Raw genomic sequence first — 20826 nt, forward strand, 5'->3', positions numbered from 1 at the left:
AAAACATCATGCACCGTGACTGATTCCCGTGGCAGCTGCGTCTTGCTCTAACTTCTATCCGTTTAAGAAAACCAATTTTTGGTGGTATACGGCCCTACAAAATTTAGCATCTAAGAATGCATCACTGCAGTCGCCGGGCTCCTTAGGTAAGAAAGAATTTGAGTCTTGATTTATTTTCCTTCACCGCCCCCTCATTAAATCCTAGTGACACCGCGTACGGCCCACAAACACGGCATCCGAAAAACACGCAACTTCAAAAGGAGCCGTGGTAACCGACATGCGCAGCAAGACAAGACACTGACCTAAGTATCTCGGCATTTCTTTCATTTCAGTGAAGATGTGGCACACGTCAAATCTCTAGAGTTCGTCCTCGGTCCTGCAGACGCACGCTTGCTCTTGGGACTTAAGGAATGCCTCGCAGCCCAGGTTCTTGGTCATGGTTGTGAAGAGGCTGGCTGTAGACACGCACGAGTCCTTGGAGGACACCTTGGTGTCGCAGATGCGCGCCATGCACGCGTCGAAGGACCTGTCGCACTGCGCCTTGTCCGCCAGGCAGGTGTCGTAGCACAGGTCGTGCTCGTTGCAGCAGGCCTCGAAGTCCGGGTGGGGCAGCGCGGAGGCCGGCAGCCGGAAGGCTTCGGTGCCACAGCCGTTGGCAGACCTCTTGTGCAGCGGCCGTGGAGAGGGCTTCAGGGAGGCCGGACACTGGAATTGGCACTCGAGGTTTCCGCCGCCAGGGTGGGCTGTGCTTGACGACGGGACCATCACAGTGAGCAGGAGGACACTGTAGAACAGTGCGGCGTCGAAGGACGACATGGCGGTTTCTTGCCTGTCCGATTCTATTGCGTCTTCTTCTTCACCGTTGGTGCTCACGCGCACGCGCTCACGATGGAATACTCCGTCACCTCTTATGCCTCGTCGTCTTCTCAGAATCCCTAGGTCCAGCCCTCAATGAGGAGTTTAAAGCGAACATCCGGAGATTACGCAAGAATAGTCAGACTTGGAGGGCCGTCTTGGCGTGTGCCATCTTCTTCTGGTCTTCCCGTGTTTCTCACTTCTTTTCTTTGTTCTTGTCTACTAAGTATTCCTTTTCGATGCTGTAGAAGTGTTCTTTTTCTTCGTCGTATTCTAGCGGTCTCTGCCGGGTACGGAGATCCCATAACTATTAGAAGTTTCAACTATTTTTGTTTCTTTGTGCACTATTAAAATATCTCTGAACGGTCGCTGCCATTCATCTTTGACTGTTAAAACGGCGGTTTCTGTCGCTGTGTCTGATTCTGTGCGGTGATCTGGTGCAGCTGCAAATATGAAAAATAATAAACCTGCAGTGATTACTGCAACATACACCATGCTGAAGATACTAACAGGGCTGACGACACCATAATAAACACACCATTACCATCAGGCAAACTGCAACGCTATTGCTGCCTTCAATGATTTAAGCCTGAATCGTGCAGCTGCTAGGACTGTTTTGTTAGTCCAAGCATTCGTGGTTTCTATAACTGACAAAGCTGTTGTAGTGTGCGGACGTGAAAGCCGAGTCTATGTAGTCCAATTCTCTATTATAAACCAAGATTAATGGTGCGCTCTAGGTGGCAGTTTTATGTTTCTCAAAAAAAGACCTTGTTCACAGTATATAAATCCTGATCTGAAAGCATCTCTAGGGAAACGGGAGGGCAGTCATGATAAATTTTAAAACTTCCCAAATGCTGTTCGTGGTAAGATTTTAACTCGCAACAACGGCGAGAGTTCACAGGCGTCAAGAAATGGCACTGTTTATGCACTCGTTTTACGTTTTATTTTGGTGCAGGAGGGAATTCGGTCGGTTTTCAGGTTAATGAAATTCGTCTATAATTTCCCACTGTTCAGCATGTTGTGCCAAAATTGAAAACTTCCACCCTCCCGAGGTGTCACTGGCCAGTACAGTGTGAGGCCTAAAATGAAATCATTCCATGAAATAGCACTACTGGAAGTTAACACTTCCTAAAAATGCATAACTGAATAAATAATGCCCTACGGTTGACATTCAAGGGCGAAACGTGTGGTCATGGGCTGCATATTTTTGGACCGTTCACAATGCAACCCGTCTCCTAACGCTAACCAAGTCAAGATGCAGACCAAGAAGGATAAAGCAGATGCGTAGCCACCGAGTTGCGGCGTATCTGAAGCCCTACTTTGAATATACAAACAAACTCGCCACTCTGCAAAAGTTTCGACAAATCGCCAAGTGAGGCAATGATCTTTGCAAATGGACATCTCCAAAGCCCAGCCTGCGAACAGCGTGTTCGAACTGGGCGATTCAAATCGGAGAAATACGACGGCGGACAAAAGGGAGCCAGTGAATGGCTCTTGCTTGGCTAAGAAAAGACGATGGGACAATGGCTGCGAGTTTAAAGGAATGACCTACATAGCGATAATGGGGGTTTCACTCCGATGTAGTCATCAGTTAGTTTCTTGAGTTCAGTACTGCGAAGCTACCCTTGACACGCGGGTTGCAAGCAGAGAGACAAGTACACTCCTCTTAGCAGCAGCTATGATTTCATGCAAGACGTGGCAGTCAGACAGTTAAGCGTTTCCGGGTGTGCGCCTGGTCCACTTTTGTTAAGAGCGTTATTGGCGACATCTCGCTGGTGAGCAATGATATAGTAGAAAAGTCGAGGAGATCGGTTCACCGCAAGGAAAGCGACGTTTAACTGAAAGGAACCTACTTATCTATGAGATCCATTTTAAAACGAGCTTGCTCTTCACAAAAGGTGAAGCTCATGTTCAGTGAGTTTAAACTAGAATACCACTTTCCTAAGAAATGCCACTTCCCTCTCTGAGGACCTCTGTAAGCGTATTCGAAAACAGAGAGTTGTCTGCTGTGGCTTGAAATTAATACCACGAAACTACCTCCCAGATATTTCACTCCGCTCATCCTATTTCGAAACCCACCCACCGCCTTTTAGAAGGAGGAAGGCTTCTAGTCACCAGCAGAGCGCCCGTTGTCGAAAGCGCTTAAAACAACTGATCATAAGTAGTACACTCTTTAAGGTGTACAGACACCAATACTTTTGGTGTCCAATTTTAGCCTTGAAAGAGGCCTATGGTTCTAGTAATCGTGAAAATGAGCTCAAACCACTAGCGCGAACCGTTAGTAATTATTTAAAAACGATTTTGCACCGGAAGCGTTGGTCCCATTCGGTGCCAGCGCTGAAGTTCACCTTGACGTTACCGCCTACAGGCCAACCTGCACTGCCTCATTCCTGATGATCTCGTCGTCGCCGGCGAGCACTGGCTGTGCCTGTGAAAGACCAGTGGTTTCAATGACGTCACAATAATTGGGGAAAATGCACCCTAACGTCACTCGATGCGGGTGTAAATACTTAGCGGATGCTCGGACAACATGCAAAGTCATGTTAAATCAGGTTTCACTCAACGCTTGCGACTGAAGCTTCCTAGAAAGCATCTCTTCACACCCACGAAACAGATCACATCGTCTGCTTGCGTTCGAACTTTTCTATCTGTACCCCTTTATAGGACTACAGGTACATAATTTTATTTCGCGTTTTCTTCTGTCAAACAGTGCGTTAGACATTGGAATACATGAAAGTTAACTATATCTCCAACTGTGATGAAGGGTTCCTTTCCTGCGAGCTTGAGGGCTTTGCTAAATATGTCAGTGTATGTTACATTGGGGAGTTTGGGTGAGCTGTGTATATTGAGTACGTGTAGTGAGGGGTCCTGTTTCCTAAGCAGAAGGAGGGTCACCATCTATCTATCTTCTATCATGCTGTTTCGGTTCCGGCTTCATCTACATGACGACGCCTGTGACGTCAAGTTGGTGTTTTGGTCACGTGATCCACTAGAAAAACTGTAATATAATCGCTGATATGTAGTTTTAATTCACTACAACATTTATTCCAGCCTCTTCCGTGACCTAGAATAACAAAAAATGACCTGTCAGCGATTATATTAGTTTTTCTAGTGGATCACGTGACCAGAACGTCGAATGGACGTCAGTCGTCGTACGGTCGATGAAAACGAAATAGCGCCAAGAATAAATACAATTACAAATTAATTTAGCGGTCGTACACGAATACCACAGGGTGCTCCATGTATACGAATGTCTAACGCATCGTTTGAACGAAGAAACCACGCAAGCAAAAATTTGGTGTCTATAGTCCTTTAAGAGCAGAAAATATTTAGCCCGCTTGGCTACTTCAGGCGGCCGCTCCATAATCTTCGTAGCCTGGGAATACACAGGCTTGATCACGTGAGTGACCAAACAGGCCCTATTTTCCACACTTGGAAAGTTTTGAGCCGGCAACGGTGTATCTGGAGAAAGTGCCCGAATGGACCTACCGCTGAAGAAAGTATTCCTTACTAACTCATATCATAAACTGCTGTTTCAAAAGTGTTTCCAAAGTTCAAGGGCAAAATGCAGCGTTAGAAATTCCTGAATTAATGACGGCGACAGTAGAGCCGAAAGCGCAGAGGCACTCACCCTATACGTTGCGGCCGTTAAAAGGCCGTCATTAGTCTAGCAGCGCAGATGAGCTCCGACAGCTGTCTGAATCCCGCCGCCTTGAAAATGAGCAAGCCTGGAAAAACAAAGCCAGGAGAGAGGTTTAGTTCTTTAAAAAGGCGTCTCCGCTGATTCGAGCAGTAAAGCAAGGAACAGTGAAGTATTTTATTCTGCCCTTTTAAATTAACTCGTTTAAAAACAAGTCAACTTTTTTTAAGCGTTTCCTTCCGTGTTGCATAATTCGCACATTTCTTTAGTTTTCCTTGAGAACTTTCATACACAACAATTCCGGACAAAAACATTTTTGAGCGGAAAACCATTTATGAACGAAATTTTTTCATATAAGATTTCACTATAACAATCAATGTAGCCGCAGATCACCCGACGGCAGTCCTGTATTTCTTTTTTTCTGTTAACGTTTTTGCTATCGTCAAAGGTGTTCCACATTGTTTTTCAATGGCAGTCCTAACTGTTCGATGCGATCGAAGGAAACACTGAAAAAGAAAGATTTTGCTAGACATCGGAATAATGGACCATTGCCTTCAATATTTCTATAACAGTGCCTTACAATTTTCCAATTTTCAAAATTTTTTCCCGAGAAAGCTGAACATGTGTTTAACCTCAAGCAATGCAAAATTCACGTAATTAGCGATGTGTGTAAGCTTCTGTAGTTGTGCGGTTAGCTTATGTCCAAAGATGAGTTAAAAGACGTTTTTAGCATACCGGAGACGTACTACCGGAGAATCGTCCGAGGCCAGAATTCTGCTCGGAATTACTACAGTTGATACTAAGCATCTTCTCTCTCCTACAACCACCAGCCCCAATCAACCGTCGCATAGCCTTCTGCTACTGCGCAACTGCAAACGAGGGGCTTAAAAACTATCACGCGAACTGGACCCCAGCATCACGCAACCACCTTCCCCAAGTTTCTGCAGAGCGCGGAGCACGTTTAACACGAAGTGGGCAAAGTGGGTGAGGGAGAAAAGAGTTAAGGAGAAAGCAACATACAGCGCCCCCGGCGCGCGTCATTGATCCGCACCGCAAGTGCCTTTGATTCTCCCTCTCGCTTCGTAACATACGGTGTCCGAAATTAATCTATCAACCTTCATTAAACCGGACGCCGTTCCTTTCTTGTCCTTGTGCCTCTCCCGTCTTCATTTCGAGACGCGAACCCGTGCTCAAGCTATAGCCCGCATCGGCAATCATGCAATCCCCGAGAACACGGCCGCCTCTGTCGCGTCCGTTCCCTCTAATGAAATAATGCGAAAAGAAGCGCGTCGCACGTGAACAACATGGTCCGCAGCCGCACGAGCAGGCCGGACAGGTCTAGGGGAAAGATCCCTCGGCGCAGTGCCCGAAGCGGCGACGGCGTCGAAGACGCGCTCCTCAATCTGCCGTTATTGGGTTAACGTGCCCCTCACTCCCTGCGCAGCTGGCGTGGCTTAGCCGCAAAGCTGCACGAACCAAGGCGCATCGGCCGGCTTGGCTGGCTGCCCAGATGCCACTCATGTACGTCGCAGATTCCCTCTCCTTTCAAGTTTAGGAGGAGGAGGAGCAAGAGAAGAAGGTTCTTTATTGAGTACTCGCGCGAGTTTTGCCCTCACCGCTCCTTCCACCCCCCCCCTCCCTCGCCCTGTCTTCGTGTGTCTCAATGCATCTGCTGAATCTCGCGCTGTCTCACCCCTTTTCGTCCCCTTTTCTGAGTAAGATTAGATTAATTCATTCAAAGACGCTCGGTGGGTTGGGGCTGCCACAGTGGGGGACACCCGGGTCGCTCCCTTCTCGAGGGGGCATATCGGGATGAAAAGGATGTCCTTCGGAGATTGGCACCGTCAATAAGGGAAGAAACGCGAACCACAATGACACCAGAGGGTAAAGAATGGGATCAGAAGGGAGGGAAAACGAACGGAAGAGGAAATGCAGGGAAAGCGAAGGGAAGGGAAGAGGTCTCGCTGCAGGCAAAGTGACCTAATTAAATCACGCGCTAGCGAGAAACTACGCGGTCTCCCTCGAGAACTATGCGAAGTCCCTGCGCGTACAACAGAAAAAAAAAAGGCAAAAGCGAAAGGTCCCCTTTCTGGACTGGTTTGTTGATACAGCGGCCTTTAACTGTAACATTGTTACTGCATCGAAAGGATATGAAAGTATGGTGCTTTAAATACATCATGAAAGAAAGAGTAACGCAGCAAGCAAGCGGAGGAGAAGGAACGGATCAATTCATAGACAACATAAACACACAAAGAACAGTTTGCATAGATGTAGCATGCACAATATACTATATCAAATGTTCATTATGTTGCACACAGACAGACACACGCGGATGGACGAATGGAGGAACGGAGGGAAGGGTGGATTAATTGATTCATTGATCTATTGATTCATTCATTCATTTACAACAGATTGCAGGTAAGCTTAGATAACCTGCTCACTCAGATAAACAAATGTCTGACTATCAAGCATGTGGAGGCAGGAATTTTCGCTAACAGCTATTGTCAAAGGCGCCGACAACAGCACATACCCTGAATAAAGCTCCTCAAACAGTTGTCGCTGAAAAGCAGGGCTGAGGAATGCATTTAAACAATGATAGCCAGCAGCATAATGAGGCGCGATGTCACATTGAAGATAAAAAGAGTAAAATTGGTAGCAAGCCGTGGATAAGTGGGCTGTCTAGAGTACTACAAGTGCGTGCAAAGAACTATAGCGCTCGTTTAAACGAGGCAGCTGTAAGCGAAGTTGCATCTTTTACCCATAACCAAGCAAGCACAAGAAATAGTTTGTAAATAAGTGCGACGGATGGAAAACCTTACCAGACCTTCAAACACAAGAAAAGTTTTGGCGATAAAAATGATATAGAGTCAACTACGGAAAGGTGTCCGCACGTTTGTTTGTTTCTTTGATTTGGACCGCGGGGGAGGGGGGGGGGAGGGCAGCTTGAACCCGTTTTAATGCGAAAGCATTCCTATAGTCGGATACAACTCAAGAACGAAACGGCTTTTCCCCATCCCCCTTCCAGCCAAAGGCGTCGGCCGATTCTCATGACCCTACTAGCGTGACAATGCAGGACGCGGCTGAGAATCGCCCGACGCCGTTGGCTGGAAGGGTTCTCCTGACGAGGAAAGCCGCTCCCTTCTTGAGTTGTATCCGACTAGACTCTCATTACGAATAAAGCCGGCAGCATGTGTGTACTCGCAGATGGTACAAAACATCCCAGCTATGGGAATAAAAATAGGGTGACGTCATGAAGCAGCCATATGACGCACACAGCAAGCCGAGCACCGGCACTTCAGACAATCCCAACATATCGTTCGTCTATGGTCGCCCTCCATGTGGCGCTAGTTTTCCCGACATTCCTACCAAAATTACGACGCAACCGTTCCCTGTACAGCGTCCCGGGTGGTGCCATACTATTTCTCCTTCTATATAGCTTGCATGTGCTAGTATAGTCAATATTGAGGCTAGCTTGCGAAAGGGATTCGAACCGACGACATATGCACATTAAATTGTATGCGTTCGCAGACGCACGCATCAAACGTGTGGTTGGTGCAACCGTTCGTCGTACAGCGTTCCGGGTGGTGCCATGCGATTTCTCGTTCCATATTGCTTACATGTGCCAGTCAAGTTGGAGCCTAACTTGCGATCGAGATTCTAACCGAAGACGAATTCACCTCTATTTGTATGCCTTCCCAGACTTTCATATCAAAATTGCGATGCAACCGTTAATCGTACGGCGTTCCAGGTGGTGTCATACGCGCGCGCGTGTGTGAGTGGTGTGTGTGTGGTTGGGTGTGGGTGGGTGTGAATGCACATAGGAACGGGAATGCTCTCGCATTCCCATATTTAAGCAGTCTTCGATGTCTCGCCATATTTTTTTAACCAAAACGAAGGGTGGACAGGCGGAAGGAAAGTTGCCCCAGACTAAATTCTCTTCCTTTTTTACGCAACCCGCCGCGGTGGCTCAGTGGTTAGGGCGCTCGACTACTGATCCGGAGTTCCCGGGTTCGAACCCGACCGCGGCGGCTGCGTTTTTATGGAGGAAAAACGCTAAGGCGCCCGTGTGCTGTGCGATGTCAGTGCACGTTAAAGATCCCCAGGTGGTCGAAATTATTCCGGAGCCCTCCACTACGGCACCTCCATCTTACTTTCTTCTTTCACTCCCTCCTTTATCCCTTCCCTTACGGCGCGGTTCAGGTGTCCAACGATATATGAGACAGATACTGCGCCATTTCCTTTCCCTAAAAACCAATTATTAATTATTATTCCTTTTTTACGCCTTTCTTTCCTTAGTTTTTGTCGAAAACATGTTCAAGCTGGCTCTTCAAGACTACGAAAATCCACTAGCCCCGTTGCCTGCGATCATTCGTTTCAGTGTTTATGCGTGCTTGTATGCTTCTGTTATGGCAGCAAAAAAGAATTAGATGAGACACTTAAGCTCCGCTTTAAGGCTATGACGTGAGACTGCCATTTCTTAATTCCCATATATGCAAATGGTCATTCTCTACTCTTCATTCATAGAGCCCTGGGAGACCTCATACTCCTCCTGGCGCACTGGTGCAGGGGTTAAGCGATGTGTCACAGCCCTGAGATGGCAGGTGCTGCCAGCGACGGACCTTGTGCGGCCACAGATTGCTCTTCCCGAGCGACCATTCATTTGTTCAACTACCGCCTGCCATGGTGTGCAGCTTGCTTACAATTCGGTAAAGCAGGTTGTGATGACGCCGCAAAGTGACGTCACATAGGTGACCCACCTGGCTCCTAGGTTGCTCTCTGGGCACCACCTGCCAGAGTCATGCTCATGATTTGTCGCTCACAACGCCGACAGTGCCGACGACGGATCTTCTGGGGAACGGGACCTTTAACGCTGTCGCGTTAGATGTAAGGTGGAGAGGCAGGGCTCGAGTCGTGAAGATAGGCCACAACGTTAGCGTGATCTGAGCGCTAAGGTTTCCGCACAGACTTCGAGTCGTTGTAGAATGGAAAATAAGCAAATGCATCTAAGTCCAGGAAAGCAAGCTCACCCTTGTCAGAGGCGCCTTATCAATCTCGGAAGAGCTCGCCAGCAATGACGGTTCTCGAACAGCGCGACGACGACGACGCTTCTTAAGATAGTTACGTGGCCTAAGCAGCTGCGAAGAGCACGGATAAACGGACGAAGAGAAAAAGATATGAGCAGAAAGAGGCGGTAAAGCTTGCGGGGGCGCTGTTTCGAAGCTCACTTCTCAGAAAATCGGCCACGTGTCGCTCAGCGGTGGAAGCGGAAAAGCAGAAGGCATGCGACAGCTGCGAAGCGTGCGTCAAAATTACAAAACGAAAAGCAGAGCATTTTTCAAGCAACACGAGCAGCCCACCCTCGAAGGCGGAAAAGAAAAAGAAAGAAAAGCCCATCAGTAGCGACTGCCGGGCTAAAGCCTTTCATCCCGACTCGGCAGCTGCTGGCGCTGCAGGCTTAACTGCATTCTTTGCCAACGGTTGCGACACACCCTTAACGCAGTGGCCCCTGCTTCCTTGGTTTGCTTAGCGTTGAAGAGAGGACCGTGGGCCATAAAATACGTGCTGTCATGCTGCGGATTAGTAAGTGACAAGCTTCTAAACATATAATACACGCATACATATACCGGGTGTTTCATCGAACATTGACAAAAATTTTCAAAAATAAGCTTTTTAGGGTAAAGATATGGCTTTTGTGGCATATTATTACCACTGTTGCTTAACACCAAAAAACCGGTGAGTCGTCTTAAGTAGTAAGCTGGTTAAGTATTTTTTTTTATAATTAGGTTTAACTTTAAACATTTTTAGCGTTTTAACTTTTTAACTAGCAGAGATAGCCGCCTAGTTTCAATTATGCCTAGCATCGATTAGTTTCAATTAGTTTCAACGCCTAGTTTCAATTAGCCACATGAGTTTCTAGAATTTCTAAAACGCGATTAACCTTGGCGCTGTGGCTCGACAAAATTTGGTTCCTTCTACTTGTTACGTGTACTGCAGGGGTTGCTTTGCCTGCATGATTTCGAAAGCGCATGTATTCTCGTACGATGCAGCCAACTTTTGCCCAGACACAGCGGCGAAGGTAATCGCGTTTTCTAAATTTTATAAAATTATGTGGTTCTTACTAACGACCGGCTAAAAATCTCTAATTGCAACTACGCGTCTAACTCCAATAGGTATGAAGTTAATTATTGAAAATTAGTTAACCAGTTTACTACTTACGATTCACCGGCTTTCCGATGTCCGCCACAACTGCTAATACTATGCCGCAAAAGCCATATTTTTTACACCGAACAGCATATTTTTGAAAGATTTTGTAAGTGCTCCTTGAAACACCCGGTATATACCACAGAGCTGCTGAAAAAATGAAAAGAAAAACATCGCTATCCCCAGCAGCACAGGTAATCGACCCAATACTGGAATTGGATAATTTTACTCTGTTCCTTTGTAGGAACAGCCTCTGCCAATATATTTTCAATACTGGGCCGATTGCCTGTGCTGCTTGGGACGTCATTCTGGTCACTTTCGCCTACTCAGACCCTCGTAGAACACAGTATTATGCACTCCAGTGTCGTATATACGATCCTTAGGCTCGTTGGGGACTGGCGCTTTCCTCCCGGCAACATCGCGTGGTTGCATTAGGAAGGGTGCTTCTAATTTCAACTCCCCACTATTTGAACAAGTGTTCGGTCTCATTCGTGGTTGACTCATCATCAGCGGCAACGTGACTACGCCCACTACCAGGACACAGGCCTCTCCCACGTCTCTCTAATTAACCCTGCACTGTGTCAGCCGCAGCCACCCTATTCCCGCAAACTTCCTAATCTCACCCGCCCAACTAACCTTTTGTCGCCCCCTGCTACGCTTGTCTTCTCTTGGAATCCACTCCGTTACACTTAACGACCGTCGGTTATCTTTCCTCCTCATTACATGCCTTGTTCAAGCCCCTTTGCTTCTTTTTGATTACGACTAGGACGCCATTAGCCCGCTTTCGTTCCCTGACCCACTCTGCCCGCTTTCGGTCTCTTAACGTCATACACCTATCATTTTTCTTAATGCACTAACAATGAATGATAATCTCACTGCTGTCGTTCCGGAGTGCGCCCTAGAAGTAGGTGGTAGAATGGATCGACACGATACCAGCAAGCTATCTCATTAGTCGAAAGATCTGATTAAGAAACGCCGAAGCGTGAGAGAGCCCAGCCCTAGAGACAAAACAGAACTATCAGAGCTAGTAGAACTAGTAGAGCCCGCTTCCTGTCCCTTAACGTTACAAATGTCCTTTTCCTTTCCATAGCTCGATTTTCTGTCAATTTAAGTTGAACCCTTTCCGGTAGCCTCCACGTTTCTGCCCCACAGGTGACTACGGGTAAGACGCAGCTGTTATTTACTTTTCTCTTGAGGGATATTGGTAAACTGCCATTTATGATCAGAACGTACTTTGCCGCATGCGCTGCTCACCATTCTTAATCGAATCATCAGGAAACAGGGAAGCCAGAGATGTTAACTATAAAGGCATTTGGCCTGGCGCTATCCAAACAGTGCTTTGTAAGCCTTGAGGGCCGTCGATTGCTGTCGTCACGGTCTGAGGATTTTTCGCTACGACAGAGGACAAAGGACCGAGGCAGTCTTGAGCCCAGAGCAGCGTATGTCTTTCGGGATTAAACACAGGGCATTCATTCATTGAATATTCTATAGTCCTATTGTACCGACTGCGGCTTGGTGAGGCATTCACGGGCCACTACTCCATTGTTATCGGTATGGCTGAGAATCCTGCATGTGCCAGCTGTGGGTGCGACGGGACTATACAGTACATTGTTATGACCCTTCTTTCAACCACGTTTGCCTTGGTGCCCGAAAGCTTCAATTATCCAGCTAGCCGACGCCAGGAAGGGCACGGGGTAACGCCACCTACTAAGAAACACCCTTGTGGTCAGCGCCCGGGAGGTCTCCGCGCCTGCGAAGTAATAATAGTAATGATAAATAATAATAAATACCTTTATTTCAGCATCGAGGACGTTAGAAGTGTACCCAAAAAGCCTATGACTGGCTTAACAGAGGGGTACACCTCTACATACTGATAAATCGGCAGAAACAGTACACGGACGGGGTGTCAACAACAAAAGAACTATTGGCCGTAGCTACAGATTCCCTTGTAAGTCATAACAGGTCGGGACGGCAGAAAATTGATAACGATGAACAAAAGATTAAAAATGCATGAAACACAAGAATTGAAAAAAAAATAAGTACAACAAAGTACAAAAAAAAATTGCAGAACGTTCGCAACACTCTAAACTGCATCATCAGGCGCTCAAGACTGCCAGTGCGAATTGAGCGGGTTTAGAATAATATACCGGAGCAATTGACAGCCGTAGTTTGTGCAAAAGGATGGCAAGTACCAGATGTCATTGTTACGTGTTGAGTAATGATTAGATTTCGGCTGTAAGTCAGCTAGGTCACCAAAGAATATGTCCTAAGTTTTCCATTTTCTTCTATAGTGTTTATTTAACTATAAATTGTAGAGGTCCCTGGCGGGCGTTATTTTCAGTCATGTGAAAAGCGGTTGAGTATGAGAATTAAATGGGGCATTAGCAATAATACGAACGACTTTTTTTTCAATTTTCTGCAACCTATCACTGTTTGACCATGTTGTCGTGCCCCACGCCAGGTGACAGTAGGAAAGGTTTTATAGAATTAATGCATTATAAATTAAAAGCTTAACACTAAGTGTTATTAAGAAACGAAGCTTGCACAACATTTTTGTGCTTCTGTCGCGTTTGTACAAGAGAGTACAACCCGGCAACCACGAGAGCGCCTTCCCAGAAAAGGCGAGTCAACGAGCAGGGCAGTCCGCGACGCGCCACCTCTTCGGGAGCCTGCCGGCGCCTGATGTTTCTACAGCCGTGGTTGCGCTAGAGTCTACCACGAATGTCATTGCTACGACAGTCTCCATGCTGGCGTCCCTGGAGGCTCGAAGCGGCTCCAAGCAGTGGCCTGTGTTCGCGCGATACTGACGCCAGACACGACAGACACTCTGCACTGCCACTGCGCGCCTGGTGGTCGAAGAAGTGAATAAATAAATACACACTAAAAAGGGAGTCCCCTAGCAACGAGTCTTGGGACCAGTGGGCTTCAGCGACACTACCCGAAGGCAGCACCTACGGAGAGCCCTGCTCATTGCAGGAAAAAGGATGGAATTCAGATGAAAAGGCTATTTGAGAGCGCCCGACTCTGTTGTTGTTGTTGTTGTTGTTGTTGTTGTTGTCGTCGTCGTCGTCGTCGTCGTCGTCGTCGTCGTCGTCGTCGTCGTCGTCGTCGTCGTCGTCGTTGTTGTTGTTGTTGTTGTTGTTGTTGTTGTCGACTCATTTCTCCGTCGTATTCCCCTCGTCGTCGTCTTTTACTCTGTACTGTCTTCGCTGCTCCAAGATGAAATGGGCTTGGACAGGGCATGTAATGCGAAGGCAGGATAACCGCTGGTTCTTAAGGGTAACGGTGTGGACTCCAAGAGAAGGCAAGCCTAGCAGGGGGCGGCAGAAAGATAGGTGGGCAGATTAGATTACGAAGTTTGCAGGCATTGGCTGGGTGCAGCTGGCAAAGGACAGTATTAAATGGAGAGACATAGAGGCGTTTGCCCTGCAGTGGGCGTAGTCAGGCTGATGATGCCTCTTTCTTCTTTCACTCCCACATTCCTCAAGGAGCGGTTCAGGTGTCCACAGAGAAGTAAGGCAGTTAAATGAAAAGAAAAATGAAAGTTGCTTTTTGGGGAAAGGAAATGGCGCAGTGTCTGTCTCACATATCGGCTGACACCTGAACCGCGCCGTAAGGGAAGGGATAAAGGAGGGAGTGAGAGAAGAAATGAGGAAAGAGGTGCCGTAGTGTAGGGCTCCGGAATAATTGCAGTTACTGCACCTTTCATTTCCTAGAACACCAATCTTTCCTCCAAACCTCAATCTCTGATGCAAGTTTCCGCTTCGCCACCCACTGGCATGCCTAGAACTAAGTTCAGGAGCCCAGGCGAAGCAGCGTTACTCCTGCGACGCGTGGCGCCATCCAGGGATATCTGTAAGTACCAGCTGCGATGCTCCCAGCTTCTCTTAGCAGGGAGCGCCATTTGCGGCAGAAATATATGAACTGCGACTGGTCAAGGCAGTCAGTCGCGCGTCTGACACCTGCGCGAAAGTAGCAGTAGTAAGTGGTATTATTATTTCAATAAAGCTACTTACTGCTACTACTTTCGCGCAGGTATCGGACGCGCGACTAACCGCGATGCTAGCGATTTTTGAACGCTGGCTAAATTCTCTGCTTTTTCATTAAAAGGCTTCTCTCTATCTTTGACCGCGCGCCTCGTGCCCTCTCGTGCGCGGGCATTCCACTCGCGCTTAGGGTACGGCGCAGAATAGTATGCCGTTAGCAGCTCGGCTTTAAAAATATGTCAGCCAAGCAGACAAAAAAAGAAGAAAACATTTACAGGCGATCGATGGGTCGATCCGACAGTAATCCTTGTACATGACTCCTTGCGAGTTCATAGGTCGCCACACACGCTTTCTTCGCCACGCACGCTTCAATTCCGCCCAGCACTTCATATGGTCTCCGGCTCACTCCCTCCTGCCCAGCAACACTTCCACCCATAACACTGCCATCGAATTAGCCTACCGGGCAGAGGCAGGAGGGCATTCTTAGAATCATAGGGCACCCACAAGATTACGCTCACGAACTACCAGGAGGTAATACGTGCCTACCAACTGGCCCGCCCCACGTACACGGCGGGACACGAGACGCTGTCCAAGGCCCTGGAGCATGTCCGGCGCCGCCTGCAGACCAACACTCTACACGCCCATATCTACCCGACCGCTAGAACAATGCATGTAAGCTTTGGAAAAGAACCCCGCTAACCAAACCCACATCCTGTAGGCATATCCTCAAATATCGGCCCCACACAGTAATATCCATAGAGCAGTGGCAGGCACTGATGCGCAGCTCCAGCCCTGCCATTCAAGCGGCGGCACTGGCCTGGTCCTCGAAGACCGCAGACAGGGGCTCAAGGGTTCACCATCCTCCATAATTTAACTGCTACCAATAAAGTCTTGACCAATCAGCCAATCACAGCGGCAAGCCGCGCATCTGATCCGTGGGAGAAAGTTGTTGTCGTTAGTGGCTATGTATTGATAAAGAATTAAAGATAAAATATAAAAATAACAACGGAAGGAAATGGTGTTGCTAGCCGTGGCATTTGCCATCGAAACTACAAAGGAAGCAGGATGCGGTACCCCCACCGCACAAATCCCTAAACAAAGAAGAGGCTATCACATAGAGACAACTACAAACGGGGTCATATACAAACCTAAACACACAAAGTAAAATCCACCCCACACTTTACGAACACAAATGTCCGTGGTGCCATGAAAAACCTACACTATATGACATAACATAGGTATGCCAAAAGTCGACGTCGTTCCAATTATGCCAAACCCAAGTGCAGAGCAATGGGAGGGTATGTTCTCCAGCGACTGCCGCGATGACCACACCGGTATAACATACGGCGAGGTCAGCTGACGGCAGCATCCAGCGGAGCCCTGGAATAGGGGCAACCGGCTTCAGGTTTCGATGGATAGCATAGGATAACTTTATTGAGCTCTAGCGCAAGTGCTTTTATGCGGTTCAGATAATAATAATAACAATTATTATTATTATTATTATCTGAACCGCATAAAAGCACTTGCGCTAGAGCTCAATAAAGTTATCCTATCCTATCCATCGAAACCTGAAGCGCCTGAACTGGCACCAGAAGAAGAAAGGAAAGAAGGAAAGAAAGCGCCAGAAGAAGAAAGGAAGAGAGAAGTGCCGTAGTGGAGGGCTCCGGAATAATTTCCGCCAACTGGGGATCTTTAACATGCACTGACATCGCACAGCACACGGGCGCCTTAGCATTATGGAGGCAGAACGCTAAGGCACCCGTGTGCTGTGCGATGTCAGTGCACGTTAAAGATCCCCAGGTGGTCGAAATTATTCCGGAGCCCTCCACTACGGCACCTCTTTCTTCTTTCACTCCCTCCTTTATCCCTTCCCTTACGGCGCGGTTCAGGTGTCCAACGATATATGAGACAGATACTGCGCCATTTCCTTTCCCCAGAAACCAATCGTTATTATTATTATTATCATCAGCGCAACGCTTTGCACCCCTGCCACACTGTAAGATTTATTGCCATTCCATTCGAATGACAATAGCATCTAATATACATTAATCAACTGCTGTACACACTAATATCTGATGCCATTAGGTTCGCGTGACATTCGCTATCGAATGACTATGGGGAATTCATTCGAATTCAGCCTTGAAAGGAGTGAGTATACTCTTTACATTACGTAAGCCGCAGAAACGAGGAACACGAATAAATAATGTGAGCACCATATGAGTTAACAGTTTCATTTTTTGAGTTTAAAAAAAGCAGTGTTGATTTTGGCATGAAACTATTTGAACGGCATCCTGCCATGGATAGCTATTACTATCGGCCTCAGCGTGGCGATTCGACGCTCCGCGCTTATCCGTGCTCTGCCGCCGTGTCAGCAATATTGTTTGTTTACTTTTATGATATTTGTGATTGACTTTATATTTCGCTATGCTTTTGATGGCTAAAGTGCTGCAGAATAGCCGGAAATAACATTTGACTCTTATAATATCGCACAGAGATTTTTCTGTCCGCTTAAAAACTACCACACAACCATGTCAAACACCATTTATGTGCACCTATCTATTAAATTTTTTTTGTACAATTCTTTTCTTTGGTCATCATTACTATGATTTGCGTATGACATTATTTTTTACTCTCTAGCAACGAAAGAAACCGAATAAAATTAGATGCATCGTAATTCGTTCGATTCGAATGACATTAAATTTACCAGTATGAAAGAAGTGTTTTCATTAAGACGTACGCAGTTCGCTTCTAGGCTATTATGGCTATTATAATGACAGCGGGGAAGATTTAACGTGCTTCAGGGTATTCCAAGCTCTACTTATCATTCTGTCTTTCAGGTCGCAACATTACGTGTTCGTTCACGTGTGCGCATGCATCTTTATAAATAGTAATGTGTTATCGATATATTCTATACAAATGGAGCAGAAAAGCCGTAACGGTGGCTCAGTGGTCAATGCGCGCGGCTACTGACCCGAAAGACGCGGGTTCGATCCCGGCTTTGGTGGTCGAATTTCGATGGAGGCGAAATGCCAGAGGCCCGCGTACTGTGCAATGTCAGTGTATGTTAAAGAACCACAGGTGGCCCACATTATTCGCAGCTTTCCACTACGGCGCCTCGCATATCGTGAGTCGCTTTGGGACGTTAAACCCAATAAACCGAACCAAATGGGGCATAAATTTCTCGCGCAGTTGAAGTCGCTCCAGGAGTGAGGTTCCACCGGTATCAGTGCAGCCCGCCCCGTGAAGTCAGTGCTCAATATAGTACCCACTCGATCTGAAAGGCAAGGCGACAACAGACAGGCCGACGAGGCCCCAGCCTCATATTTATGCCCATCTCGCCCTTTCTCGCTGTCTCCCGCCGTAAATTCGAGACCTGCCGATGGACCCAGCAGAGTCCCCTTTTATATATATATAACACACGCCCGTGCATAACAATTTCGGCTGCATGAATTTCCCGAGCGCCAACATGGAGCGTCGGCTGGCGCGGAAAATATGAAGATAGACAAAGTGAACCTGACTCAAATGCACAGACGATCTGCGAAGCGAAATATGAAATAGCAGAAAAATCAGGGACAACTACAGGAAGAACCGCTTGGCGTCGAATAATTCATGTGTCTATGCATGCGGTGGCTACGTAATGCGGCGGCTCTGGGCGAATCGCTGTGGCTGGCTTGCCGACAGGCTTTCCCTCTGCTTGGTTTAGGTTCCGGCCAGAGAGGCTGGCACAGCGGAAAGGGGCCAACCTGATTCGATTAGGATCGATGACCTCAAAGCGCGAGCGACCGTCAAATAGGCGGCAGAAGCTGTACATAGCGCTGGGACGTTTATTGAAATTGATCGTCGCAAAGCGCGACCATGCAGACTCATATATTCCACTGCGTCCTTTTTCGCTTGCTTTCTCCTTTTCATTTATTAACCTGGGAGCGGATGTTATGCGGCCTACAAAGCAACCCCGATTTAGAAGGCCCCCTGCAAGGCATAAGGGTTTTAAGATGCCCAAAGTACCATATAAAAAGGTACGGGAACGTCCTTGTTAGCTTACGTGCAGCTTATAGGAGCCCCAGAGCGATCACCTCTGCGAGGGTGCCGTTCGATTTAACCGGCTGTTGCTGTATCATCTTTGCAGTTTCCACCCTTACGGGAAGCTCTATGGGGGACAACAAACTTCGCAGCCAGGCTTTAAAGATTTCGTGCGGCGAAGCGTATAGCCAAAACGCGTAAATGATGCCGGGCTTTATACACTAACCCGCTAAATCTGCGCACCGTATTATATTGAAGACTGGACTGAGCCAACGCAGTTAAGTACCTAATTACCGTAGCTGTTGCATTGCCAGTTGAAAAAATAATGCCAGACAACCTTCGTTTCATTCATGAATCATGTTCCGCTTTTTATTATTATTTTAATAAACCCGTTACTACTACTGTTTTTTTTTAATTATTGCCTGCGTCTATCTTGCATCCATTGCTCCATTATAATGTCCGGTTAAGATATGGCATACCCGCAGCTCTTCGCATTTAAAACTGCGACTGTTTATAATGGCGGAAGAAAAATGCATAGATATAGTGAGGTTTAACGTCTCAAAGAGACAGATGCCCCTTTCAGGGACGCAGCAGTGGAAGACCTCGGATTAGTTAGGCCCTCTAAAATTTTTTAACTTCCACTGACATCACAAGCATGAGGTACTTTTTTTACATTTCGCTTGCATCGAAATACGGACACCGCGGCCGAGATATAATGTAAGAAATGACAACATAAAATCGTAATCGTCGCGCGCTGATAACGTTGATGTTCCCTTCTGTGATTACTGGGTCAGTTCTTGCTGAGAAAGATAAAAGAGAAAATAGAAAGAAAATTTTGCGTTCTTCCTAATTGTAAACGACCATTGAGGTAAAGCTAAATATTTCGACCCGCAAAAAGAAATGGGTCGCTCCGCCGGCCCCATCCGCATGCGAGACCACGTGCATTAATGCGAGCTAGGCGCACCGGTGAATGCAACTCGGAAACTGTGCACGACAGAGTTTTGCAGTTGACGGATCAACCGATTAACCCGGCGCCGAAAAGAGCGACCCAGCTCTCGTACTGAATATAAGTACAGCACTCGTTTCGCTCTACGGCCTTCGCGTATAATGCTCCATACTACTTTGAAACTCCCTTACAATTACTGTGAAAGCTGGCTCGACCAAACTAGATATGCAGTGAAATTTGATTCATAAGTTATCTGCACTGCGCTTGAATGTGATATAACTTATACTGTATGATATAATAAATAACTCGAGCAGGGGCCGAGAGGGAAGTTTCAGTCCGCTAGCCAACGTTTCCACTATAGATGACTTGTCTTGGTCTGGGCAACATTTTGGCAAATCCTGTTGCCGAAATGTCGGCGGGCGGCTGATGCTTCCTTCATCCACTTGTTCATTCTTTGGTGCCATGAGTTTCAACTTCTCTGACCCTGCCGTATTTCCAGAAATACCTGTATTATAAAAGTAAATTGAGCGCCCAGTTGGTGGAACCCTTAGAACGGCCCCATTTGTCTTAATTACCCGGCTGTCTAACATAGATTTTCTACTTCCAGTACATATTTATCTCTGTCCTAAATTGTCTGCCTGTCCCTAACGTGCAAATAAATCACACTTAATGATTTGAACATTGCACCCTGCCTACACGAGCCAAGACTAGATGGATTGAAGGATGAGCGCTTAGGGTCTAACAGAGATCAGGCATTCAGGGTGACGCTGCAGTCGACATAAACAACCATCGTCTTTCCGACATACACCCCCACGAGTTAACCGACATACACCTGACTATTACTCGCGCTTGAAGAACCTTCCGGTTACAAAGGTTCCTCTTTCAATCAAGCCTCCCAGTGAGTCTGGTTGCTCCTTGCAGGTTCCTCCTTCCGAAGGTTCTTCCTTTCAGGTTCCTCGTTCCAAGGACTTCCCGATTAAGACCATTTCTCTTCTAGGTTTCCTCTTCGAAGGAACCTGCCGACGAGGATTGCTGCTCGGCCACGAGCAACAGTTACGAACGAAAGCGCGTTATACACGCACTATAGTCGCATGACTGACACCCCAGTGGGAGCTACTACTGGCAAATGCAGGTGAGGCTTTATTCGCGAATCGGGTTGTGTATGTTACCGCTATACG

General features: G+C 47.2%; 1 protein-coding gene across 2 annotated transcripts; it reads right to left on the minus strand.

Moving 5' to 3' along the window:
* Positions 1 to 311: 311 nt before the first annotated feature.
* On the minus strand, positions 312 to 9682 carry LOC144106363 (group XIIA secretory phospholipase A2-like). Of its 2 annotated transcripts, none has more exons than XM_077639144.1 (4): positions 9523 to 9682; positions 4487 to 4583; positions 3204 to 3283; positions 312 to 1298 (listed from the first exon to the last, which is right to left on the minus strand). In XM_077639144.1, exon 4 carries the CDS (start codon positions 814 to 816, stop codon positions 358 to 360), a length of 459 nt encoding a protein of 152 aa, XP_077495270.1. In that variant the 5' UTR covers positions 817 to 1298; positions 3204 to 3283; positions 4487 to 4583; positions 9523 to 9682; the 3' UTR covers positions 312 to 357. The 2 variants fall into 2 exon arrangements, with proteins under 2 accessions (XP_077495270.1, XP_077495269.1); XM_077639143.1 differs by having other exon boundaries at positions 3163 to 3283.
* Positions 9683 to 20826: the final 11144 nt, after the last annotated feature.

The sequence above is a fragment of the Amblyomma americanum genome, chromosome 10 (assembly GCF_052857255.1).
Source record: "Amblyomma americanum isolate KBUSLIRL-KWMA chromosome 10, ASM5285725v1, whole genome shotgun sequence".
Classification (NCBI taxonomy): domain Eukaryota; kingdom Metazoa; phylum Arthropoda; class Arachnida; order Ixodida; family Ixodidae; genus Amblyomma; species Amblyomma americanum.